Raw genomic sequence first — 21,782 nt, 5'->3', positions numbered from 1 at the left:
GTGAGCAAGACAGACATGTCTCACCCTGCAGAATATTTTCATCCTGTCAATCAAACTTTCAAAATAAAAGCACACCACACTTGTAAGAAATATCCCTCATTTTTAAAAAGCAAAATGATCTGATCCCGACGGGCCAGAGTGCGAGGTCCTGACCAACGCTGCTTGCAGCTTTAATTTATTTATTGGGACCATGTACAGTGTTAAACATAAATGTCTGAAGCTGGCATTAATGTAATAACGAGGCTTTAGTTAGGAACAGCTGCTGCGGGTTTTCTCAAGTACTGCTTTAGTTAAAAATCAGTATATTGTTGTGGGTGTGACTGCAAGTGATGAGAAAAAATGCTGCCAAAATAGCCTGTAAAGTTAGATTATTTTTATCCTGATTTGTTTCTGAATCATATAGTTTCCTGTCGGCTCCATAAGAAGTGGAGTCCGGAGGTTGGGATTTTGATGTAAAGGATTTCATGGAGTATGCAGAGTAGTTGGATATGTGGAGTGGAGCCAATCCATTTAAAGCCTTAAATTGAGAAGGAGGATTTATTAGAGATGAGTAAAATATGATCAAACGTCTTAGAAAAAAAAGAAGCTCTCTGCTTCACGCTCACACAAACTTTAAAAGAGAAATTAGAAAGCTGCTTTGTGTCGTCACCTGGTGAGATTGTGGTTCAAACTCTCTCAAACTCAAACTATTTTTTCCTCTGATTTTGAAGCGATGATGCATTTCCAAACATGAAAATTAAAATTCAATTATTGGATTTTAATTTTAATTTTGCCTTACATCATGTGCACACGTCTGGGAAATTAAATTTTAATTTGATTGAGTGTTTTTCTTCATTATATATTCAGCCTGGACCGCCTCGAGTTGTGTTAAACATTTGTCAGTTTGATCTCATTTTTCTTTTTTAACATTTAATCATTATAGCTAGTCATGGAGTAAACAGATTAAATTATTTACAGTTTTTTGCGTTTGAACTTCTGTTTCTGGGTGAAGTTATTTGTCTGTGTGTCTGTCTGCAGCTCCGTCCAACAGGAAACCAGGTGATCCTCTGATCATCTCTGACATCAAGAAGGGCAGCGTTGCACACAGGTAATGTTCAGAAGCTGGAATAGACGAGTGTCAGCTGTTTTTGAAGCTCGGTCAGCTGTCTATAGTTGGTTGGCTAATTAGGCTAATAGTCCAGGTCAGTGTGTGCGTGTGTTGTGGTTTGTAGGTCATGTGTTTTGAAGTGTGAAGCAGAAAATCTGATTTAAAGAGCTTCTGTTAGCATCTGTTTATTGTACCTCATGTTTAACAGAACAGGAACATTACAGAATATCTGTTTTTATTTTACATGTTTCTGTGTTTTGTTTTGTTTTTTTTTAGGACGGGAACGTTGGAGCTTGGAGACAAGCTGCTGGCTATCGATAACATCCGAGTGGAGAACTGCTCCATGGAGGAGGCCGTTCAGATCCTCCAGCAGTGCGAGGAGCTGGTCAAACTGAAGATCCGCAAAGACGAAGACAACTCTGGTATCCTCAGATTTTAATTCACTACTCAGTACAGAATATTCTCCAGGCATGTTTCTAGTTGTACGGTGAGAGCTGGAGTTAAAGATCTAATCGAAGCTAAATCATGTTTGTTCCGCTCAGCTGTTTCGTACTGCAGCCTCGAGTGGGGCGACCGATATCACCCATCACTCCCATTCATTTGAATGGGGGCATTGCCCAGTATTTGTATTTGTATTCGAATGAAAGTGGAAAGAGGCTTAAAAATCCTGTTTTTGTTTTTATGACACTTTTAATTTTAGAAAATTAAAGTGTTATAATAAGTGTTCATGAATAAACTACCTTATGAAGGAGGTCCCCACACCGGGTCTCGAACAGATCATAGACGACTGTGCTGACTACTGAGCTAAAGCTTTACTCATTGTTTCATTGCAGACAGACCTTTAAGTATTTATACACCCATAACACAGAGACAGTACACCATGTAACATGTAGGGAGGAACTTCAAAGGCGATTCTTGCTTTGCACTTTTCATTTATTGCCTGTTTTTTACAACATTAACTTAACTAAATTAACTAAATTAACTAAAGGAGAAGAGGAACAACAGGTTATGGAGAGTCCCTTGGGAGCACTTTGCTTGTGTCAGTAAATCAGCTTTATCTCAACAAATAATTTTTAAAATATTTGTATGAAACAAATATCTGTATAAAACCCACTATCTGTGCTTTGCAGAATAATGTATTTGTATTCGGGCACACCCCTAGTGTTTACACAGCAGGGGTGCCACCGCAAACAGCCCGGCAAAAAAGTTGAACCGGGGCTCAACTTTTACCGTAACGCAACCCCGACGTTGTGTCGGAGCTGCAGATTTACGTGTTTGAAGACTTAACACAACGGTTTGTAACACTCACAGACAGGATTTTACAACTCTGCAAGGTTATCGGGGCGGCAGCTGTTTTATCTTTCGTCATGACGGTCGCGAGCTTGACAGTCAAATACTGCGTTCATAGTGTTCAACGTGCTTGCATGGATGTGATCGGCCGTTTTTTTTTTTGCCGAGTCATCTGTGGCGGCAACCTCGCTGTGTTAACGCAATGCCCCCATATAAATGAATGGGAGGGCTGCATTTTTTTCACACAGAGCTGATGTCAGTCTGAACGCCCCGTATAGCTGCGTCCCAATTCCTCTTTAGGCACTAAACAGCTACACTGTGTTTCTCCTTATTTACTTAAAGGCAGCACAGCGGTTTCGCGCTGGTGAAATGGAAGAAATATGTGCAGTATGTATTTTAAGGTGTTCCTGTTAAGATGGAAATTCATGCAAATTACAGCTGCTCCTGATTTATGCTGCAGGAAATTGAGTCTGAAATTTTTACATCTGAGAAAAGCAAGTGTAAAATCAGTCGCACTGTTTAATCACAGAGAGAGAGAGACGCAGGCTGCATCCCAAGTCTCTTAAATTGCATCCACGTCTCCCTCACCTGCATCTTAGTCCCTCCCACCGTGGATGCAGGAGAGACGCAAGGAAACCAAGCGAGGAGAGAGAAAACGAGGAAATTTGTTTTCAGAGACATGAGACGTCCTTTCCTCTGAAGCATCACGTGAAGCGACGTCCGTCTCTGATCACAGCTGGATCAGTCGGTTTTAACAGCTGTAGAAACTTCTGATGGAGTTTGTGTCTGCACACATGTGGACTGTGTTAATACTAATAAAGGTTCACAGTTATCACCGCTAGAGCAGCTGTTTCCTCTCTGCAGCCTGTTACCTGTTTAACAAACACCTAAATAAAAACCTGCATTTTGTATTTATACTGTGTCCTGCTCAGACGCACAGGAACCATTTCTACTCGCAGAATGCATTTATACTATTTATTGATTATTTGTATCTGTATCTTTTGATAATCCTGATAATGAATTCGTCATTAAATAACCCAGAATATGATCAGGTGTCTCCTGAACACTGGAAAATATGTGTTTGGCTAAATGTTTCAGGGCAAATGGAAATGATGTAACTCATATCAAACCGGACGCTCAGGAATTTTCAGCCTCACATGTGACTGAATGGAAATGACGATAAATGATGTAAAATATAAACGTGTTTAACTGTTATTATGGATCAAATTAAAGTCAGGAAGAGTCTGTCTGTCAGCAAGAAACAGTTTAATGGAGGAAATAACATCATGAAAAAAAAATCTTTCTTATAAATGAAGAAAGTTGTTTATGGTTCTTTCGTTGATCAGACCGACAATTAACAGATTTTTAACTATATGATGAATCAGAAAACAAATAAACATAAAACTTGGGAGTGAAACACTTAAATTTAATCTGTAATCTGTCTCCACTTCAGTGTGAAACTGCAGTGATGTATCAGATAAGTCTGATCAGCTGCAGCATCCAATCAATAACTGATATCCAATAAGGGGGCGTGTTGGCAGGTAAAAGACTTCCGTGAAGGCCGCTCTCGTGACTTTGGACGCCTGACAAAATGGCGCATCAGGAACATCTCCCGGTTCAGGCGAGGAGACATAAATTAAGAGACTTGAGATGTACCTGCAGTTTAAAAGATGTGTTAAAGTGGCTCACACAGAGCTCTCTGAAGAGCACCAATGCAGCAATCTGTTATGTTTTTTACACAACTTTAACTTTCTGTTTCCTTCAGGTCCCTTCTGCATATTTTCATTGACTTTTAATATTTCAGCAGCTGAAGCAGACAGTTATAGTTATTAACCGTTATATTATCTGTTTACTGAAACAGTCTCGTTAAAGGAGTTTAGAAGTTACTTTCCACGTCCCACCTGGAGTACAATAGCACACTGTTGTCCCACAATGTGTTTCATAAAGGAAACCGAGGAGATGCTCACACTTTAAAGCAAATTCTGTATTATGGAGTCAGGAGGCAGCATCTCAAGGACCCCTAAAACTTACTCAAGAACACTTAAAAACTAATCAATTACCCATGAAACCTCCTCAAGAATATCTAAAACATATTCAGGAACCTTTCAGAAATCTGAAAGCATCTGAGAGGATACCTACACGTTTTCAGTGACATCATCATCAGGCATCTTTAGAGCCGCCTCAAGTACGACGAGGACACACGCAGAAACTAATTGTGGACCCTTGAAACCCCATTAACAACTCCGCAAACTTTGTTAAAAACGCCTTTGGAGCTTTGCAAAGAGCCATAAAAGCTTCTCAAGGACACTTAAAAACTAATCAAATTCTCCTCAGTATACATTCCTTTATTAACCCTTTGGCTTCTCCTCTAGCGCCACCTTCAGGATAAACTTCATATCTTTAGCCGACACCTGCCGTCATGCCGTGCGCTCCCCCGTTACCCAGAGTTCACCTGGTTTTGAATGAATCTTTAATAAATGTTTCAGACGAGCAGGAGGTGTCTGGCAGCATCATCTACACGGTGGAGCTGCAGCGGTACGGAGGCCCGCTGGGAATCACCATCTCAGGCACCGAGGAGCCCTTTGACCCCATCATCATCTCCTCGCTGAGCAAGGGCGGGCTGGCAGAGAGGTACGCACACTACTCACACTACTCACACTACTCACACTACGCACACTACACACACTACTCACACTACTCACACTACGCACACTACGCACACTACTCACACTACTCACACTACGCACACTACTCACACTACTCACACTACACACACTACTCACACTACTCACACTACGCACACTACTCACGCTACGCACACTACTCACACTACTCACACTACTCACACTACTCATACTACTCACACTACTCACACTACTCATACTACTCACACTACTCACACTACTCACACTATTCACACTACTCACACTACTCACACTACGCACACTACTCACACTACTCACACTACGCACACTACTCACACTACTCACACTACGCACACTACTCACACTACTCACACTACGCACACTACTCACACTACTCATACTACTCACACTACTCACACTACTCACACTATTCACACTACGCACACAACGCACACTACTCACACTACTCACACTACACACACTACACACACTACTCACACTACTCACACTACGCACACTACTCACACTACACACACTACACACACTACTCACACTACTCACACTACTCACACTACGCACACTACTCACACTACTCACACTACTCACACTACGCACACTACTCACACTACTCACACTACTCACACTACGCACACTACGCACACTACGCACACTACTCACACTACTCACACTACGCACACTACTCACACTACTCACACTACGCACACTACTCACACTACGCACACTACGCACACTACTCACACTACGCACACTACTCACACTACTCACACTACGCACACTACTCACACCACGCACACTACGCACACTACGAACACTACTCACACTACTCACACTACGCACACTACTCACACTACTCATACTACTCACACTACTCACACTACTCACACTATTCACACTACGCACACAACGCACACTACTCACACTACTCACACTACACACACTACACACACTACTCACACTACTCACACTACGCACACTACTCACACTACACACACTACACACACTACTCACACTACTCACACTACTCACACTACGCACACTACTCACACTACTCACACTACTCACACTACGCACACTACTCACACTACTCACACTACGCACACTACTCACACTACGCACACTACTCACACTACTCACACTACGCACACTACTCACACTACGCACACTACGCACACTACTCACACTACTCACACTACGCACACTACGCACACTACGCACACTACTCACACTACTCACACTACGCACACTACTCACACTACTCACACTACGCACACTACTCACACTACGCACACTACGCACACTACTCACACTACGCACACTACTCACACTACTCACACTACGCACACTACTCACACCACGCACACTACGCACACTACGAACACTACTCACACTACTCACACTACGCACACTACTCACACTACTCACACTACGCACACTACTCACACTACTCACACTACGCACACTACGCACACTACTCACACTACGCACAATACTCACACTACTCACACAACGCACACTACTCACACTACTCACACTACGCACACTACTCACACTACTCACACTACTCACACTACACACACTACGCACATTACGCACACTACTCACACTACTCACACTACGCACACTACTCACACTACTCACACTGTTAAATTACTCATAGAATAACACATATTCTTAAAATATCTCTTTTTTATTATTTAATCATTTCTGATATCATGCATGGATCTTATTCTAAGTACTTTCAGGTGTGTTTTTTCTCCTTTTAAAGAGACAATAACCAGACTTTTTTACCAATATTCAACCAAAACTTTGGGAAAATTTACACCAAAAAAATTAAGATAATTTATTTACCTCCTAAACTGGTTTCCCGCTTTCTTTTTAATTGAGTAACTAACTTCCTAATTATCTTGTTCATGCAAACAATATCAAAAGCTATTAAATCTAAAAATATTATAATCTGCAAGTTGTTTTATTTATTCATTTATGTATTCATTTTTGATTGTTTTTAATATTTATTTGTATATTTTATTTCATAAATACTTTTATATTATAATGTTGAAGAAAGTATTTATAAAATAAAATATACAAATAATGTTAAATATTAAAAACAAGTTAAAAATAATGTAAAAATAAGTTAAAAAAAATAATACACATATGAATAAATACACAATGTGCAAATGAATGCTGTATTTATTTGTTCTCAGTTTTTATTTAATAGTTCATGTATTTATTTTTAAATTATATTTAATACTTATGTTGAATAAAGTATTTTAAAATAAAATATGCAAATAAATAAGAAAATACATTTATTTATGTATTTATTGTTTTTAATATTTATTTGTATATTTTATTTTATAAATACTTTTATATGATAATAATAATGATAATAAGCTTTATTTATAGATATGACATAAAATGCAGCTCAAAGTGCTTTACAAAAGAAATGTAAAACATAGATACAGATATATATACATATGCACAAGCACATAGCTACACACACACACACATATTAATGTTACAGTACACGTGTGTCTTGTATTGTTTTACACATATAAATAATATAAAAATAATCATTAAAGACTTACGACTTGATATTTCACACTGAAACAGTGAAACGTTTTCTTGCTGTGTGGATTACACGTTGACTGCAGGAATTAAAGATAAAATCAAACAGTGAAGAAGAATAAAACGTCGCCCTCTGCTGCTGATAAATAATAAAAATTTCTACATCATTTTCTTTATAAGTCTAAGACTTCTATTTTATATTTTATAAAATTGAATTTAATTCAGCTTTATTGTCATTGTACTTGTGTACAACTATCTTTAATCTTTAATATTATCCCAAGATAGTTTCAACCTGCTAAAAATACGTTTAAATTCTATATTTAATTATTCGGTGTGATTTTGTCATGAGTTGTTGCAGGACGGCCTGAACCTGGCTTGTGTGTACACGAGTGTATTGATCATGTGTTTGTTGTTGTTGTTGTTGTTGTGTAGGACCGGTGCGATCCATGTAGGTGATCGTATCCTGGCGATCAACAGCAGCAGTCTGAAGGGGAAACCTCTGAGTGAAGCCATCAGTCTGCTGCAGCAGGCCGGAGAGACGGTGACACTGAAGATCAAGAAGCAGGGAGAGCGTACGTACACACACACACACACACACACACACACACACACACACACACTCACTCACACAAACACACACACACAAACACACACACACAAGCTGGATGTAAAAAAAGTTGCCGGGCTTAGCTACGTCCAGCCTTGTGATAAATATTTTTATATTTCATTCTACCGCAGTGATAGTTACATTTACTGGCGCCAGCAAAGAGATTAAAAATGACTGCTGAGCCAAAGAAACAAAACTGAGCTCAGATTGTGAAAAGAAAATTCAAAAAAAATTTATTGAGCAGTACGGTAAGTATATGCATGTTTTAGTGTGTGAACAAAACAATCAGCAAGCGCTCTAGTGACTTTCGCTGGCCGAGTCGACTGCTTCCGGTTTAGCCCTCCGGCTAACTTGAATGGGGATAAAACAATTCAATCATGTGGCTCTTCGAGGTTTTTGAAATGTGATTGGACTGAACGGATTTAATTCTTATAGTGAGACGAGTCATTTCGCGGGGGTTGTGACGCTCAAAAAAATGTATCCGCTGAATTACAGACGTCTCTTTCACAATGATACAATGTGATACAATAAGTGCACTTTATGTCTCTGCAGTGTCGAGCCCGAAGTCCTGCGTGATTGGCTCGGGGCTGGGGGCGGGGCTTAGCCAGGAGAACCAGGACGGCGAGGAGGAGCCTGTTGTCATGGTTGCACCGCCGTCAAGCCAGAGACTGTTCAGCACGCTGCCGTCCGTCGACAGCGCCGTGGAGTCCTGGGACGGATCCAACATGGACAGCAGCTTCACCAGCCCGGGTAGGAGATGACCTCTGACCTCTCACTCTCAAGAGTCAAGATAACGCTGCTACAAATGACTAAAGTATTTCTGTGTGTGTGTGTGTAGCTCCACCATTTCAGTCGTCAGTGTACAGCTTCCACGAGTGGCGCAACGCCAAGACAACCAACAGCCAATCATCTTCCTCCACTCGCCAGAGAGCCAATCCGCTGTCAGATCTGGGTCTGAGCGACGATGACTGGGACCGCCCACCACTCGGAGGGTGAGAGAGAGTTTTTATCAGCGAGTCAATTTTACATTTCTACATTTCCCACAGCTGCTGTTTACATAATACATTAGCGCGTTAGCGGCCCTTATTCACGGCAATGGGAGTTGCTAGCGGTGTGCTAACAGCAGTAACAGCAGTGTGTCTCTGTCTGCAGAGCCTGTAATCTGCCCAGCGGCCTTATCACTGACAGCAGGTACCACCCTCACCTTTGACCTTTAACCCCCACAAACTCCTCTGTCACCCCACTGACCTCCAGCAGAAACCCTCACCTGGTGACCTTTGACCCCTGCCACACAGACAGACACATACACCCGGTGTATGTTCTAACTGCACATGTCCCGTCCTGTCGAAAACTCACACCAGCATGACGTGTCCGTCACCAGCCTCCTCTGTGTGTGAAGTTCACTCATCAGGCTGTTCTTCTCTCTGATTGGCTGAACGTGACCTCTGACCTTTCCTCCAGGTTCACTGTGGGGCATGACGGGACAGAACCAGACCAGGAGGAGAACTTCTGGTCTCAGGCTCTGGAGGATCTGGAGACCTGTGGCCAGAGCGGCATCCTCAGAGAGCTGGAGGTGAGTAGTACTAGTAGTAGTACTAGAGGTAGTATTAGCAGTAGCAGTAATACTATGAGGAGTATTAGTTGTAGGGCTGGGTATTAATTCAAAGTTTTTTGATAATAAATCTATAAAAGTAATATAAAATCTGCACTGACACTAAAATGTTTTTGAAGTTGTCATTTCAGGAATATAAAAACCTTTTTTTTTTTTTTCATTTAACAAAAGAAGTTGTCAAACGTTAAATGTCGAAACACAAGCAGCCGAACAAGAACTCTGTCAAATGAAAAAAAGACTAAAACTAAGATTTTGATTTAAATCAGGAACTTGAAACGGTCTTTTGTTCATACAGCACACACAGCAAAAACCCATTAAAACAGACAAATCATAATTTGATTCTAAAAACAGATTAAAAAAAAACAATTCCAGTACAAAATAAAACAAGAAAATTTAAAAGGACTGAAAACTGAAATAAAAGACAGTTCAAAGAAGTAAAATATGTTTTAAAAGGACATTTGTTTTTGATTTTTTCCAAGCAGACAAGTTGTTGTGGTCTTGCAAAAGTTAATTTAGATTTAGAAACCTATTGATTTTATGATAAGTGATTTAAATGAAAATATAAATAAATTAAGATTAAAAAAATGAGAAATAATACTTTCCATAATTAGATTTTGATTTATTTCGGGCCCTGACGCTTCCTGACTGCAAATACATGATGCTTTGATGAATGTATATGAAAATAATCAAACTGGTGCGCTAGTTTCCTGTCTCTAAAATCTCTAAATAAAGGTGCAAACAAAAAAAAAACCCTTTAAAATCTTTTTGAAAAAGAGAAAATAATTAGATTGTTTAATGCAACAAATTTTGCTCCAGTGATTTATTACATCAGACAAAAATATATATTCTCACATGCAAAACAATAAAATCTAATGTCTTTAATTACTATTTACTTGGAATTTTAAATTTGGATAATTTCTACGTAAAACAATGACACGATACGATTTCTTTTAAAAACTGACAAAGGATAATATTGAATTATTGCCCAGCCCTATAGTATCAGTAGTATCAGTTGTAGTAGTTTTAGTAGTAGTTTTAGTTGTATTAGTCATCATTCTCCTCATGCTGACAGATCTGTATATAAATATATTAATGTGTAAACGTTGGGTAGAAATGCGGCTGTGTATCTCAGTGACTCGGCTGAAAAAAGAAATGACTCCTTCTCTTCCAGGAGTCTGCAAAGGAGACACACCTCCTCACTCTGGTATCCTCCTTTCTCCCCTCTACTAATTCTCCTCCTGTCCTCCTCTCTGTAACTGGAGTTTTAGCGTCGTCGAACATCAGACATGTTAGCTGTTTTTGAATGTGACTCTAACTGCACCCCCGGCAGCAAGCTACAGACCATGGTGACGTCATTGTTAACATCATAGTGACATCACCCAGCTTCTGAACAATCACGTCATGTGGCACCGGGCATGGCAGTTTGAGCAAGGCATGCTGGGAGAGCTTCTGCAAGGCCTGATGGGTAGTTTGTTTTGCCGGTCATGAAGCAGATCTGTCAGTCATGCATGCGTCTGATGAGTCCTTGATTCTGATTGGCTGAGAAGTGGGCTTCTGTTGAGTGACGTGAGAAGGCTCGCTGTGATGAAGAAGTTAGACACGATCATCAAACATGAAGTAGAAACAAGAGTAGAGTCTTTAAGTGAAACAGTAGAAACAGAAGTAGAATCTGTAAGTAGATAGATTGAGTAAAACAACAGTATAAGCTGCCAGTGGATCGTGCCATTAGAAACAAAAGTAGATATTTTCAGTAGAAATTTCAAAAAAACAAAACATTAGAACAGCAAGCTTACAAGTCAAGTTCAAGTAAGTTCAAATAAAAGTGGATCTTGTCAGTAGAAACAAAAGTAGAATCTTGATTCAAGATTCTTGTAGGAGCAATAGATTCTTCAACTAGATCATTTAAGTAAAACAACAGTATGAGGTGTCAGTAGGTTCTGTCAATAGAAACAAAAGTAGATATTTTTGGTAGAAATAACAATACATGAGGTCAGTAAATCAGTCAATAGAAACGGAAGTAGATCCGTTAATTCCAAACAATAGAAGATCCTGTCAGTGGATCCGTCAATAGAAACTGTAGAAGACCATGTCAGTCCAAACAACAGTAGATCCTGCTACTAGAAACACTGCTGGAACCTGTTAGTAGACCCTACCAGTAGAAGTAACAGTGGATCCTGTCAGTAGAATCAGAAATAGATTATGTCAATGAAAACAACATAAGATCTTGTCAGTAAATCGGTCAGTAGAAAAAGTAGTAGATCCTGTCAGTCGATCCTTTCAGTTAAAATAACAATATATCAAGTCAGTAGATCCTACCAGTTGAAATAATAGATCCTGCCAGTAGAAACAGATAGATCTGTCAATAGAAACAATAGTAGATCTTGTCAGTCCAAACAATAGTAGATCATGTTACTAGATCCTGCTACTAGAAACAATGCTGGAACCTGTTAGTAGACCCTACCAGTAGAGGTAACAGTAGATCCTGTCAATCCAAACAATAGTAGATCATGTCACTAGATCCTGCTACTAAAAAACAATGCTAGATCGACTCTATTAGTAGATCCTACCTGTTGAAGTAACAGTGGATCATTAAACATCAGTAGATTTTGTTAGTATGTTCTATCAGAAGATGCAACAATAGATTCACTCTATAGAAGTAGAAGTGGATCCTCTCAGTAGAAACAAGTATCTCAGTAGATCTACTGTAGCCTATATAAATATCAGTAGATTCCATCAGTAAATCTGTCAATAGAAACAGTAGTAGATCCTGTCAGTACAAACAGCAGTAGATCCTATGAGTAGCAATAATGTTCATGCATCTAGTCATAACAAAACAGCAATAGATCTCATCAGTGGATCCTGTTAAAGGAGACGACAGTAGATCCCATCCTCAGAAACAAGGGGCGATCCTAGAAATAGAAAGTCAGAAACAATAGATTCACTCTGTGACACAGTCTCACTAGAAACAAGTACGAATGGGTAGATTTTCTCAGTAGATCTATCCTAAATAAACAGCAATTGATCAGGTCAATAAATCTGTCAGTAGAAGCAGTAGTAGATCCTGTCAGTACAAACAACAGTAGATCCTGTGAGTAGCGATAACGGTCAGCAGATCATGCTAGTAGATCCAGTCAAAATAAAAGAAGCTGTCAGTAGAGCAGCAGACGTAAATCCCATCACAAGAAGCAACAATAGAATCTGTCAGTTGATCCTTTCAGTAGAAATCTGTCCTCTCCTGGTGTGATCATGGCAGCTGACGTCAAAGGTCATACTCCCAGGTTGTCTTTACCGTCCATGTTTTGTGATGGATCAATGGATTCCAGCTGATTGGTTTTGATTTTCTGTCTCTGATTGGATGTTTTTAACTGTCTGTCTCTGATTGGCTGTCTCCAGGCAACCATCATGTCAGGTTCCACCCTCAGTCTGAACCATGACCCCACCCCCCTGCGCAGCACACTGGGACGCCAGGCGAGCTTCCAGGAACGCAGCAGCTCCAGACCAACGGTGACCTCTGACCTCTGACCTTCACTGTTACACCTGTGTCCTTTCATCTCTTATCTAGAAAGTTTTTGTATTTTTAACATTTTAAAGAATCCTTCCTGTGGATTTTCCCAGGTGACTCCTCGGTCAAACACCTTGCCCTCTGACCCTCAGCGCCGAGCCTTCGCCATGAGGAAGATGAGGCAGGAAGTCAACGAGATCCTGAACCAAAACCCTGTGGAACTGCACAAGGTGACATTTCATCCCAAAACAAAGACATTAACACTAAAGTTACTATTATTATGATTTTAAATTACATCAAATCCCATCTGTGATACTACTAAAGGTGTTTTACATGTATTTACATGACTGAGACACACAGAGATTCACAGGGAACAATGCAGCCTGAACTTTATGGCGCCAATAACGATTATTTTCACTGTCAATTAATCTGCCGATTATTATTCCCAATTAGCTGATTAATGTCAATGTTAAAAAATAGTGAAAAATGGTATTTACAGTTTCTCAGAGTCAACGTTGATGTCTTTAATTTGCTTGTTTTGTCTGACTAACAGTCTGAAATGTTAAGATATTCAATTAACTGTCATATTTGATCATCAAATATTTGGCATTTATGCTTGAAAAATGACTGAAATGATGAACCAATTATCAAAACAGTTGCTGATTAATTTTCTGATCGACTAATCATTTAATCGACTAATTGTTGCAGCTCTAATTGATATCAGCCTCACTGTTCACCGATTAGCATTAATCCATCCACAAAGCAAGACTGTGCTGTGTCCAGAATCACTTGTTCACACCAAATTACCAATTGACACCAATTAATAGACACCAAATAAGTCAAATAAGTAATTTGAGCTCAGTGTAATTACAGCAGAATGTGGTGTCAGTAAGTTGTTCTTGGTTTGTGGTTAATGGTGTGTGTGTTTGTGTGTGAAGCTGACTCTAGAGAAGGCCTCGGATCTGGAGGATTTCGGCTTCAGCGTTTCTGACGGTATGTTGGACCGCGGCGTCTACGTTAACAACATCCGACCAGGTGGACCGGCGGAGCAGGGCGGCCTCAGAGCCTACGACCGAATACTTCAGGTAAAACATCACAAATACATCCACACCTAACAGGACAAACCACCAGCATTATGGGCACACTTCCTTAATCCCTCAGTAGAGTATGGAAGATTTAAAATGCCCAAATAAAAAAAAAAAAATCATTCAGCATTTAAATAAAGTGAAATGCACATTGTTATTTATATTTCCTTTTTATGTATGCATTTACTGCTTCATAATTAAATGAAAAACAGTTGAATGTTTTTGACATGTATGATGCAGCTCCCCTGCACAATATGTTAAAGTTAAAGTTGATTTTAACGCTACAAAACAAAACACCTGAAAAAAAAACTACAAAATAGTCAGGATTCAGAAAGTTAAAATGAAGAGACAATTAATTTATAGTTCAAAAACCTAAATAACTTACCTTTTAACATGTTTTTAAGCTAATTATGACAGTAAATTCTTACATGAAAAGGAAATACAAATAACAATGTGTACTGTATTTCACTGTATTTCAGCGTTTGATTTGTTTTCATTTAGCATTAGCATTTTAAATCTTTTTAAAGCCTTTGTTTCCCTCTAAATTAATTAATTAAGTTTTCTGTCTTCAGATAAACCACGTCCGGACGAGGGACTTTGACTGCTGCCTCGTCGTTCCTCTGATCGCTGAGTCTTCAAACCACTTGGAGCTCGTCATCAGCCGAAACCCCGCCTCCTCTGCCGCCAGCCTGCTGGCCAATCACACGGACGGCACCACCAACAGCAGCCACTCTCCTCAGACAATTGGCAGCGAGCTGGGACCGTCGGAGCTCCCCATTGGCCAGGGGGAGGACGGTGGTCCAATCAAGTGGAGCCAACCGGGTGAAGGGCTGGGGGCGGGGCTTGTGAATAATAAATCCTTATAGCAGAGAAAAAATGGATCAAACTGGATTAAACTGGTAACCAGACTGTACTGGAGAGGTCAGCGAGGAGAACAGTATAACAAAGCTGACTTAAACTGGTTTAGACCCGTCCAAACTGGTTCAGAGTGGACCCCCACATGGTGCTACACACACCTTCTGGATGAACTTTGACCCTTGACCACTAAAGTTTGACCCTTGAACTGCTAAAGCAGCCTGAAAGCACACTGATGGACCCGAGCAATGAACCAGTTCTGCACACTGGTCCAACTGGTCTCACTGGAACCAGAACTATAACTACTGATCCTAACTGGAACCACAGCCAGAGCCGCCAGGCTTACTGGTCCAAGATTAATGGTTACTGGTTCTACAAACCTAGAACCATGGCTACTGGTCCAACTGGAACTAGAGCCAATTGTCTTACTGGTCCAAGACACATTGGTTCTGGTCTTAGTGGTAACAGAACCATGGCTACTGGTCCTACTGAAGCCAGAGCCGCAGCCAATAGTCTTACTGGTTCTGGTTCATGGTCTTGGAGAACCACAGGTACTGAGCCGGAGCTATGACCGCTGCTTCTATGAGTCCAGAACCTTGGCTCCTGGTCCATCTGGTCTCACTAGAACCAGAACCATTGGCCACTGGTTCAACTGGCCAAGAACCACAGCAGCACAAAGACTGATGGGACTGATCCAGTCCAGAATCCAGAACCTGCTGATGGACTGACAGGTTGCCAAGGAGACAAGGGATGATTCGATCAGAATGTTTAGGGCTGATGTCATTAGGATCAAACACTGATCGACTTCTTTTTCTCTTTTTACACAAAGAAACCCTCAAAACTTGGCTTTATGTCCAAGTCCTGGTCTTGTAGCAGTGGTGCTGCCCCACGTTTGTTGCATTTCCAGAGAATTTTTGAAGCAAAGTTATGGTCGGGTTCAGGTTTTAGATTAAACAGTCCCTCCAGGAGTTTTTTGTGATTATTGTGGCCAAAAACACTGGATTTTGCAGCGACTTTTCTCAAAAATTGCGATATGTTTTATGTGCTCTTTTTGCGATAAAATTGTGGGAATTGGGAAAAAAATCCAAGCAAAGGAAAATAATGCAATTTAAAAAGAATATTACCAATGAAGAGTAAAAACACAATGCTTTTTCAATGTGCTAGTTTGAGAAATATTGAGAAAAATTAACATTTTTCTCCAAAACACTACACAAACACTTCTTAAATCATTTCACAGGAGTCAATGTCAAGCTGTGGACTTGTAGATGTTAAAATCTGCATACTAGGTACTTCCTGTCCATGAGGTCCAAAGTTTATTCTTCGCCATCACACAGAAACAACTATATTTCATTGTTAATTTTTCATGTATTTTCTTAACATGAACCATGGGCTCAAAGTTAAATTAAAAAAAAAATACTATGCTTGAGTTCCATTTATAAGTCTTTATTAAATAAACTTTCACCTCAACATGCACAACACATGGTCTACTAATGTTACAAGGAGTACAAAACAGTTTCCCTCCGCAATTCCCAAAACATTTGGGAATTGTTTTGCTTGGTCTACGGCAGTAATTTTTGTTGGCTGGTGAGATTTTTCCATCTTCCACACGAATGTGCGCCTGAATTACGAAATGCGACAATTGGTCCAAATCACAAGCGGTCTGTTGATTTGGCCATTTCATGCGGAAAAGTTGCGGTAATTTTGCAAAATTTCAAGCTCTCGCAAATATTGTGAAGATTTCTTGAATTTGTGTTATTACAATCGCAAAATCGCAATTTCCTGGAGGGACTGATTAAAGATGGCAATGGTTAAGTGCGATTCTTGAGATGATAAAGTTCAAGTAGGAAATTAAAAATGGTTGCGTTAAGTTCAAAATGAGAGATGGTTGGTTAGGAAGGGTTTGGTGTAGTTCATGTTAGGATAAGGATCTGGAAGGGTGGGATCGGTAAGACCACAATAAGATGCAGCTGCTTGAATGCAGGGTAATCCTGAAAAATTCTGCGTTAGCTTATAGCATGCTACAGCATCACCGCAGAGTTAGAGTTAGTGATCGGTGGACAATACCGAGATACCGTCCCTTGTTTCTCTTCAGTTAGATGTTTCCACAGCATTTTGTGGTACTAAAAACCTGCATTTTGACCAAAGGAATCAGAGACTAAATGTAGTGCTTGTAGGAACTTGTTTCATTACATCCTGAAGCAGAAATAAATAACCATCAAACACTTCATTACATCTAACAGAAACATCTGAGTCATCAACAGTAAATACAAAGAACAACAGGGTGACTTTGTGTTATTATTGGAAACACAAAGAGGGATACAACAGGATGCAATTAGTTCCTCTGGAAACTACGGAACTGGAGTAAGTAATCTCAATCTTTTGGTTGAAAAGCTTCGCAAGGTATCGTCCACTCATCACTAGTCTGTGTGTGGTTAGAAAATACTTAGCAAGGTTACGGTTAGTTGAACGAAACAGTTTGTTTACATAGAGATGATGGTCATGGTAACTGTAACCATGACTACAATAAAGAGGTATATCGGAGTATGTGAGGTGGGTGTAAGGGCTGGGTATCAAATATCAATAGAGTTTTGGTACTGACTGAAATGCGTATGTAGCAATGTGTTGTACATTACCAACCGAAAATTGGTATCAAATATATGATCGGATTTGTAAATTCATCTTTAATGAGATTGCTTTTAAATTTTGCCAAGCTGAGGTTCAAAGTTAATTCTTGAGCTCGGAAACAATTTCACCACAAGGTCTCTCAAAGATAATGAACAGGTGATGTTTGAAAAACTAAAAGCACTTCCCGTTGTTTTGACGGTATTTTCAGAATCCTCAAAGACTCTTCTAACCGCCTGGCTAAAAAAATATTCCGTCCGCTGCACAATTTTTAACAATTTTTCAAACACTGTTGGTTAATTATCTTTTAGAGAAACTGATGGTTACCTCAATACATGAGGGGAACAATCCGTTTTCTCAACTGTTGTTTCCAAGAGTCTAGAAACTTTTAGGTTCAGGACAACTTGACAAACTCCTGCGATATGATTTAAGCTCCAGAACTAAATTGATCTTGTCGTGAGATTGTTTTCTCAACAAAAATATGCCAATTTTCATCTAGAGTTTTGAAAAGTTTAGAAAAATGTGTCAACATTTCTCAAATTAGGGGATTTAAAAAAGTTTTGTTTTTTATTAGTTGTTTATTTTTATTGAACATTTGGGCACAAAGACAAGACACACGCATGTACAGAAACAAACGATACATAGCCGACAACTACAAAACTAAATAACACTGATATGTTGATAAAAAAAACAAACAAATACCACCAGCTGCATACATCGAAGAAAAAACTTAACAGGACAAACAAAACAAAACACAATCAAAACCAAAAAGTATCACTTCTGTCGTCAGTATCGACAAATTTCAAATGACACCCAGCCTTTGTAGTAGAGATTTGGCAGCGTAAACAGTGTGGAGGGACATTTATTGACTGTTTTTTTTATTATCTGTTAATTTTATAAAGAAAAATCGATCAAGTGGTTTCTAATGAACATCAGCTGATACTGATCGGACCATCCCTGATGAAGATGGACAGACACTGAGCGTTTACTGGTTTTAAATTTTAGTTCTGTGCCATGAAAAAGCTGCAGACTGGAAGAGTAATAATAATGATGATGACAATAATGATAATGATGATGATGATGATAACACTGAGCAGTTCAATAAGAAACTTTTTCTACTGTTTACACCTGTTGGACTGGCCACACTGTGTGTATGTATGTATGTGTGTGTGCGTGTCTGTGTGTGTATGTGTGTGTTATGTGTGTTAAACACAAGGCCAGTTAAGCCCCCCCCCTCCCATCCCCTTCACCCCTCCTTCTTCCCTCGACCAATCGGCAGCCAGGATGACTGACTGACTGACAGAGAGAAATTCTGAGCGATTCAGCTGATTGGCTGGAACCAATCAGAACAGAGAAAACAAGCGCTTCCCTGCCTGGCTGTGATTGGTTTTCCTCTACACACAAATCAACCAATCAGCTCCCGGGAAGAAGCCAAGCATGTCCCCACCCTGACCCCCCCCCTGCCCTCCCGCCCTCCCCCGTAACAGTGATCTATTATGCTAATCGATCGGTGTGTTTTTGATTGATTGTTGTCAGTTTTCTCTGTTTGTTTGTTTCCATGGCGACTGAACCTGAAAAGATGTAAAATAGATTAAAAAATGGTTCGGTCCCATCGCTGTTCCCATGACAACCATGAAACCCTGAAAACCTTCACCTCATCACCACAGAAATAACGATGTTACACAAGAAAAAAAACCCTGTTTAAACGGTGAACTGTGTGTGTGTGCGTGTGTGCGTGCGTGTGTGTGTGTGTGTGTGCGTGATGTCAACATCTTCCTGCTCCCACCTCACTCTGAACTCACTATTCAAACTGGCCAATCAGAACCCTCCCTCAACATCACTGACCAGTAAAAACCCTCTGTGAGCCGAACAACCAATAGGAGAGCTGTGATTGGATTTTACTGCGTTGAGAGTTGTGATTGGCTGTTACTGTGTGGAGAGCTGTCATTGGCTGTCCTGCTCCGTCCAAAACTTAAACTGTGAAGTTCTGAATCTGAAGCACAGTGCTAGAATATGGTTAGCATGTGACTAGCAAACACTGAGCACAGAGCTAGCATAAAGCTAATGTGGCTACCATAAGGTCAACGCACACTTAGCACACAGCTAACATCAATTACCTAGCGAACATGTTTACCACCTGTTAAATATAGCTGCTGCTCAGTTTGCACATACCGAGCACAAAGGTAACACCTGGCTAGTATGGCTAATGTTTGGTTTGAACACAGCTAACCAAAGGCAAACAGAGCTATGTGTTAGCATAGGGCTAGCACACAACCAACACTTGGCTAACATAGGTAGCATATGGTCAGCACAGACCTAAATCAAGGCTAGTATAGCTAATACTCAGTAAGCACACTGCTAACCTGTGGCTAATACATCTAGAATGTGGATAGCACAGACCTAGAGCAATGCTACCATAGCTAGATTATGGTTAGCACACAACAAGAACAAAGCTAACAGAGGGCTTGCATATGAGAAACACAGGTAATGTTCAGTTAGCACACAGCTAACATAGTGCCAATACAGCTAGGTGTTAGCACAGGGCTATCACAGCTAGTATCTGGTTAGCACACACCTAGCATGAGGCTAACACCTGGCTAACAGAGCTAGTATTCACTTAGCACATGGTTAACATTACACAAATACTCTGCTCAAAATCCACCAGATTACCATAGAAGCAGCGCTTGACTTGAGACAAACTGTTCCACCAATGAGAATGAGCCACAGAGCGGAGGGGGCGTAGCTTAAGGAGGGTTTGATGTGTGAGATTTAAAGCCATACACACTGTGTTCGTGTATGTGTGTATGTGTGTGTGTGTGTGTTTGTGTGTGTAACATTGCAGGGATTTGCACTCTAGTGATTCACCTCAGCCCCCACACACTCACATGCACACTCTCACACACACACACACATGCATTGCACTGCCATTTGAAATAGTGGGTCAGATTAGTTTCCATGTAGCTTCACCAACCAAACTGTATTTTTCTTTAAAGGAACAGGGATGTTGTAAAGTATTTTTGTACAAATTTAATACTTTGGTAGCATGACGTTCCTGCTGTTTGTCCTGTCGGGCTCCACTGCTCTCCTCCACCCCCCTTTGTATGGACGACTACTGAGCAACAATAAAGATGAAGACCTGCTGGGAGGACTGGACTTCATGTGTCGTCTCACACAGAAACATACATAAACACACACACACAAGATACAAACTTGTTTCATGTTGCAGTTTTCAGGATATTTACATTTTACATTTTGTCATTTGGCAGACGCTTTTATCCAAAGCGATTTACAAGGGAGGCGAGATAATCAAGCGTTAAGAGGACAGTGACTTTGAAAAAGCCATGGTACAAATTCTCAAGTAGCTGCTGACCAAGAACAAGTGCAATGAGGAGCACTAGACAGAAATTCGTTTTTCGTTCAAGATATAACAATCAGGGTGGATTTAGTGATTTGGGTGTTTATTGCTTCATTTTTTTTTTACCTGTTTTCTAACTGGGAATGTTGGTATTGGCAGTGGTAGAAAAGTCTGCTGCTGATAACAAGACTAAAAGCCTAAATATCTATGAGCGACCTCTGAAATGTCAAGTTTGTCCTGAATGTGGCACCATGGGAAAAGTCTTTAAAATCATCAGTTTGATTACGACATTTACACATAACATGATGTTGATATCATTGCCATTACCATCCTTAACAAAAAAGGACCTAGATAAGGGCAAACTATATTAAATATTAATATATATATTAAACAATGTCATTATACAATCAAATAAAAACACATTGTTTGCACACATACAGTAAAAAGTACAACAGCATGAAAAACATAGAAATAAAACAGACGTGACAAGAAATTCAAGAAGCCAATGCAAACTATAAGCACTATAATATAATTTGCAT

The 21,782-nt window shown here is 40.0% G+C and overlaps 1 protein-coding gene across 8 annotated transcripts in view; it reads left to right on the top strand.

The window, feature by feature from the left end:
- Nucleotides 1–16,406, top strand: part of grip1 (glutamate receptor interacting protein 1) — a 72,986-nt gene extending 56,580 nt beyond the window's left edge. For 4 of the 8 annotated variants that reach the window (XM_044343673.1, XM_044343668.1, XM_044343666.1 and 1 more), the window contains exons 15-27: nucleotides 1,018–1,087; nucleotides 1,364–1,509; nucleotides 4,864–5,008; nucleotides 8,038–8,177; nucleotides 8,765–8,962; nucleotides 9,051–9,204; nucleotides 9,365–9,403; nucleotides 9,674–9,785; nucleotides 10,996–11,028; nucleotides 13,218–13,328; nucleotides 13,440–13,556; nucleotides 14,265–14,411; nucleotides 14,984–16,406. In XM_044343673.1, the coding sequence (XP_044199608.1) occupies nucleotides 1,018–1,087; nucleotides 1,364–1,509; nucleotides 4,864–5,008; nucleotides 8,038–8,177; nucleotides 8,765–8,962; nucleotides 9,051–9,204; nucleotides 9,365–9,403; nucleotides 9,674–9,785; nucleotides 10,996–11,028; nucleotides 13,218–13,328; nucleotides 13,440–13,556; nucleotides 14,265–14,411; nucleotides 14,984–15,277 (1,706 nt within the window). In that variant the 3' untranslated portion in view covers nucleotides 15,278–16,406. The remainder of the gene's footprint in view (nucleotides 1–1,017; nucleotides 1,088–1,363; nucleotides 1,510–4,863; nucleotides 5,009–8,037; nucleotides 8,178–8,764; nucleotides 8,963–9,050; nucleotides 9,205–9,364; nucleotides 9,404–9,673; nucleotides 9,786–10,995; nucleotides 11,029–13,217; nucleotides 13,329–13,439; nucleotides 13,557–14,264; nucleotides 14,412–14,983) is intronic. The other 4 variants (XM_044343669.1, XM_044343674.1, XM_044343670.1 and 1 more) reach the window with 3 other exon arrangements.
- Nucleotides 16,407–21,782: the final 5,376 nt, after the last annotated feature.

The sequence above is a fragment of the Thunnus albacares genome, chromosome 23 (genome assembly GCF_914725855.1).
Source record: "Thunnus albacares chromosome 23, fThuAlb1.1, whole genome shotgun sequence".
Taxonomy (NCBI): domain Eukaryota; kingdom Metazoa; phylum Chordata; class Actinopteri; order Scombriformes; family Scombridae; genus Thunnus; species Thunnus albacares.
The sequence above is the reverse complement of the archived record's forward strand: the minus strand, read 5'-3'. Positions and strand labels throughout refer to the sequence as shown.